The 4,283-nt window shown below is 35.5% G+C and overlaps 1 protein-coding gene across 7 annotated transcripts in view; it reads left to right on the forward strand.

Annotated features, from left to right (window-relative positions):
* Window positions 1–4,283, forward strand: part of LOC112154920 (alsin) — a 27,604-nt gene that overhangs the window by 16,087 nt on the left and 7,234 nt on the right. For all 7 annotated transcript variants that reach the window (XR_002920731.2, XM_024286173.2, XM_024286170.2 and 4 more), the window contains 7 exons: window positions 1,375–1,445; window positions 1,728–1,794; window positions 1,909–2,084; window positions 2,179–2,244; window positions 2,361–2,459; window positions 3,094–3,258; window positions 3,526–3,637. Coding sequence is in view for 6 of the 7 variants with exons in the window: in XM_024286173.2 (XP_024141941.1) it covers window positions 1,375–1,445; window positions 1,728–1,794; window positions 1,909–2,084; window positions 2,179–2,244; window positions 2,361–2,459; window positions 3,094–3,258; window positions 3,526–3,637 (756 nt within the window). In the remaining variant the exon portion in view is untranslated. The remainder of the gene's footprint in view (window positions 1–1,374; window positions 1,446–1,727; window positions 1,795–1,908; window positions 2,085–2,178; window positions 2,245–2,360; window positions 2,460–3,093; window positions 3,259–3,525; window positions 3,638–4,283) is intronic.

Consider the following 4,283-nt stretch of genomic DNA (forward strand, 5'->3'; position numbering starts at 1 on the left):
GATGGAGCTGCTGCCGTCTTTGACTCTCTTAGTAAAGACTAACCGTTTGTTTGGTGTGAAGATTCAAACGTGGTGACCTCTGACCTCTCTGCCCCCCCCCTCTCCTGCTGGTTTTGTGTTGTAAATCACAGCTTTGACACTTACATTTCTGTTTGTTCACTTTGAGAAAATAAAAAAAATGTTATTTTAGATGTTTTCTTTCTTTATTTTGTTATAATTTAGCCGCTTTATTGTTGAAAAAGAACATTTACGGTAAGTAGTGAAACCTAAAATGTTGGATTTTAGTTCATAAAGAAAAGCAGAAATAAAAGTTTGTGACCAAATAAACATTTTCCAGCATTTTTTGCTCTTAGAAATAGGGCTGCCATGATTAGTCGACTAATCGACTATTAAAATAGTCGACAACTAATTGAGTCGTCGATTAGTCGTTACTTTATATTATATGGAGTCAGAGTGTTGTAAAGTTGTAAGTTATAATAGCATTATGCTAGCTTTTTGGTCTATTTTGGTATTAATTAAGGTTTTTAGGCTATTTTTGCGTTTAGCTAATATTTCAGCTACATGCTAGCTGTTTTTGGTAATTTAGGTTTTTTTCATTTTTGGGGGTAATTTGAAGATTAGCTAATATTTCAGCTACTTGCTAGCTACTTTGGCTAATTTAGGCTATTTTGGTGTTTAGCTAATATTTCAGCTCAATGCTAGTTATTTGTTTTGCCAATTTAGACTTTTTTTGTCTTGTTTTTTAGGCTATTTTGGAGTTTAGCTAATATTTCAGCTGTATTCTAGTAGTTTTGGCTAACTTGGCTTTTGTTCAGCATTTTTAGGCTAATTTGGCATATAGCTAATTTTTTAGCTGGCTATCAGCTTCAGTGTTTTCAGCTATTAGCTTCAGCAATTTCAACTATCAACTTCAGCATTTTTAGCTATCAAATTCAGCATCTTTAGCTATCAGTACTAGCATCTTCAGTAGCCACATTCAGCTTACAGCATTCACACTAGCATTATTGCAGGTAATGCTATATATCTAGTTTTTAGTTAGTTTAAAGCTAATGATGGTTAAGATGTGTGCTTTACATTCAGTTTGCACATGACCTGATTAGTCGACTAATCTGAAAAAATATTCAGTGATTAGTCGACTATTAAAATAATCGTTTGTGGCAGCACTACTTAGAAAGTTGGAAAACCGTAGATCTTGAGGCATTTCAGCTATAAAAGTACTCCACAAATGAGGTATTGCTTATACAATAGATCCTGACAGTTGTTGAGTATTCTTTAAGTATCATGAATACACTATATTAGTTGTGAGTGTGGGTTTTTCTGTGAGTTTTTGCACCTTTTGCTATGAAATCCTCCTCTTTCCCTGTAACTCTGCAGCTCTCCGTACATCACATCTACCATCTGAGTTGGCTGTGGGTGAAGCCCGTCACCGAGGACGACGGCGAACTGTGAGTCTGTTGTGAAAAGCTTTAACACAAACATGTTTTACTGTTGTATTTTTGACGGTTTGCACATAGTTTTCAGTCTGTACCTTTTTGTTTACCACAAAAGTCAGATTACTGTTAACTAAGCCTTCATAATAAATCGCAATAATTGAGATATGTGTGTGTGCAATGTGTTTTCCATAAATTAGCATTGTTAGTCTTTTTTTTTAAGGTTAATGATAACTATACAAGTCACTATCAAAACTTTCTTAAAGTTTGATAATAATCCTGATTGATTATTTCCAGCTGTGCCATCAGAATAACATGTCCTGAGGAGGTTTTTACTCTTGTGGCCTCATCACCTCAAGAAAAGGTACTCTAATGTTGAACTCACTTCAGCATTTTTTTTCTTCTAAACATTTAGTAAAGCAAATAATTTAGACTTCTTCTCTTCTTGGGATGTCTTTCTTTTCTTTATTGTCTGTAGAACAAGTGGCTGAGGTCTCTGAGCCAGGCGGTGGATCGGGCGCTGGGGGGTTCAGGGGAGGGCTCACCTGGCCAGACAGCCATGTCTCGCACGGCGTCCTACACGTTCACTGCAGACGAACGCCTCAGAGACGCTCAGTACACTGGGGGGTGGCTGGCAGGTCGTCTACATGGGAGGTAAGAGGACGAAGGAATTGGTGCGAGAAATGGCAGAATCATGCTTTCAGATTTTTAACAGAATTGAAAAGATTGGTCGTGCTTTTGTTTTCAGAGGAACCATGAAGTGGCCTGATGGACGCTTGTACAAAGGAAACTTTAAAAATGGATTGGAGGATGGGTCTGTGTTTTTTAAACCTTCGTTAGGAAGCGTCTCTTTCACAAACGTTCACCATTGGATGTTAATGTATGACTGTAAAATTAAATCAACTTTTGTACATTGCTTTGTTTTTCCAGTTACGGTGAGTGTACAATTCCAAACAAAGAGTCCAACAAACCAGACAGCTACCAAGGGCAATGGAAGGAAGGCAAGATCCATGGTTATGGCAAATACAAGTCGGTATTCATTTTTTAGTCTCTGTGAAATATCATATGTTAGAGCTGTTTTCAGCAATTGTTTTTATGAATTGACCACAGCATTTTTTTGTCAACTACTAGGGATGCACCGAAATGAAATTTGTGGCGAAAGCCGAATGATAATAATAAAAAATTCTTGTCCAAATACCAAATAGTGGCCAAAAGTTATAAAAAATGGATGTTACGTTTTTTTTGTCTTAAATATTGTATTAAAAGCTAAGAATAATTTTTAGACAAGTTTCTCAAATAAAATCAACGTTTATATCATGTCAGAACATCAATTTAAACAATAGATGTGCTACTAAAACAAATATTTATACAGGCACACAACATAACACAGGACAAATCGTCAAAAGCATTACTTTAACTTAAAAATAAAACATGGAAACCATGACATCGGAAAAGTCTTAGAATTGTTTTGCACACACACATCTAAAGCCATAAACTCCATTATCTTAGTTGTAATTCTGTTGGCTTTGGCTCTATTATTTGCAATTAAGCTTTTAAGTAGGACTTGTAGTGCAGAAAATACCGTAAATGGTTTTATGTCTACATTTGACAACATGAGGAGTGTGACTGCTGTTACTCTAACATCTGTGTTCTTTGCGTTTAGGTACGCCAGCGGGGAAGTGTACGAGGGCTGCTTCTGGGAGGGCCAGCGCCACGGCTATGGCATGCTGAGCTCCGGTAAACTGACCAGGACATCCTCCAGCATGTTCATTGGTCACTGGGTGCATGACAGAAAGACAGGATACGGAGTCTTTGATGATATCACCAGGTCTGTGTCGTGGCCTGTAAACACTGTAAAGTCTTGATGGTGTAAATAAACTGTATGTAGAACAATCCTGTCTGAGCTACAATAATAGTATGGATACTTAATTCTGCCATAATATCAGCAATATTTTTTTTGTTTTAGTTCAGATTTTCACAATAAACTTTAGATTTAAATATATTAAGTGTTCCAATATATTCTTGTTTCAAATTATTTAGTAAAAGCAAAACAGAATCAACATTATTTGTTAAAAGTTTTTTTTTCTTCTTCCAGGGGGCAGAAGTATATGGGATTGTGGCTGGACGATCAGCGCCATGGCAACGCTGTTGTCATCTCGCAGCATGGTCTGTACTTTGAAGGGACTTTTAGAGAAAACAAGATGAGTGTGAGTGCTTTCATCCATCCACAATCCAACCATTATCACAGAGCATAAAGGAACATTTTATTGGAAAAAAGCTATATGTAGATTTTTTTTAATGCGTATGTTGCTTTTAAATTAAGCTATAGATTAAAAGATTTTTAAAAGCATAGCTTCACCCTGGTGAGACCAGAACTTTTCTTTTGTTTCTTTCTTAGATGCATATTATGTTCTATGTGCTCACACAGGCTCTTATGAGGTTGAAAAATCGATAGTGTTTCTAAAAAATTGTTTTTTTAAGGTTGGTTTAAAAAAATTATTGAAAATGTTTTATATTTTTATTTTTATTCCAAAGTGATTTAGATTGGTTTAACTCTTTTATCACAGCCTTAATACACATTAACCAGTGCCTCATATTCATTAGAGGTGTGCATTGACAAGAGTCTGGCAATACGATACGTATCGCGATACATAATCCAATTTCGCCTTAGCAGTATTTTAAATCAACACATGTATTGCCAAATTAAGTATTGCAATATTTCACTGAATCAATATTTTTTTATATCCCTAATATTCACCATAAATCATGTAGCTGAAACATAGATTTTCTCATACTTTGCCTTGTTTTCATGTTTCATTGAACTAAATTGTTACATATATTTTTCACATTTTA

The sequence above is a fragment of the Oryzias melastigma genome, linkage group LG21 (assembly GCF_002922805.2).
Source record: "Oryzias melastigma strain HK-1 linkage group LG21, ASM292280v2, whole genome shotgun sequence".
Taxonomy (NCBI): Eukaryota; Metazoa; Chordata; class Actinopteri; order Beloniformes; family Adrianichthyidae; genus Oryzias; species Oryzias melastigma.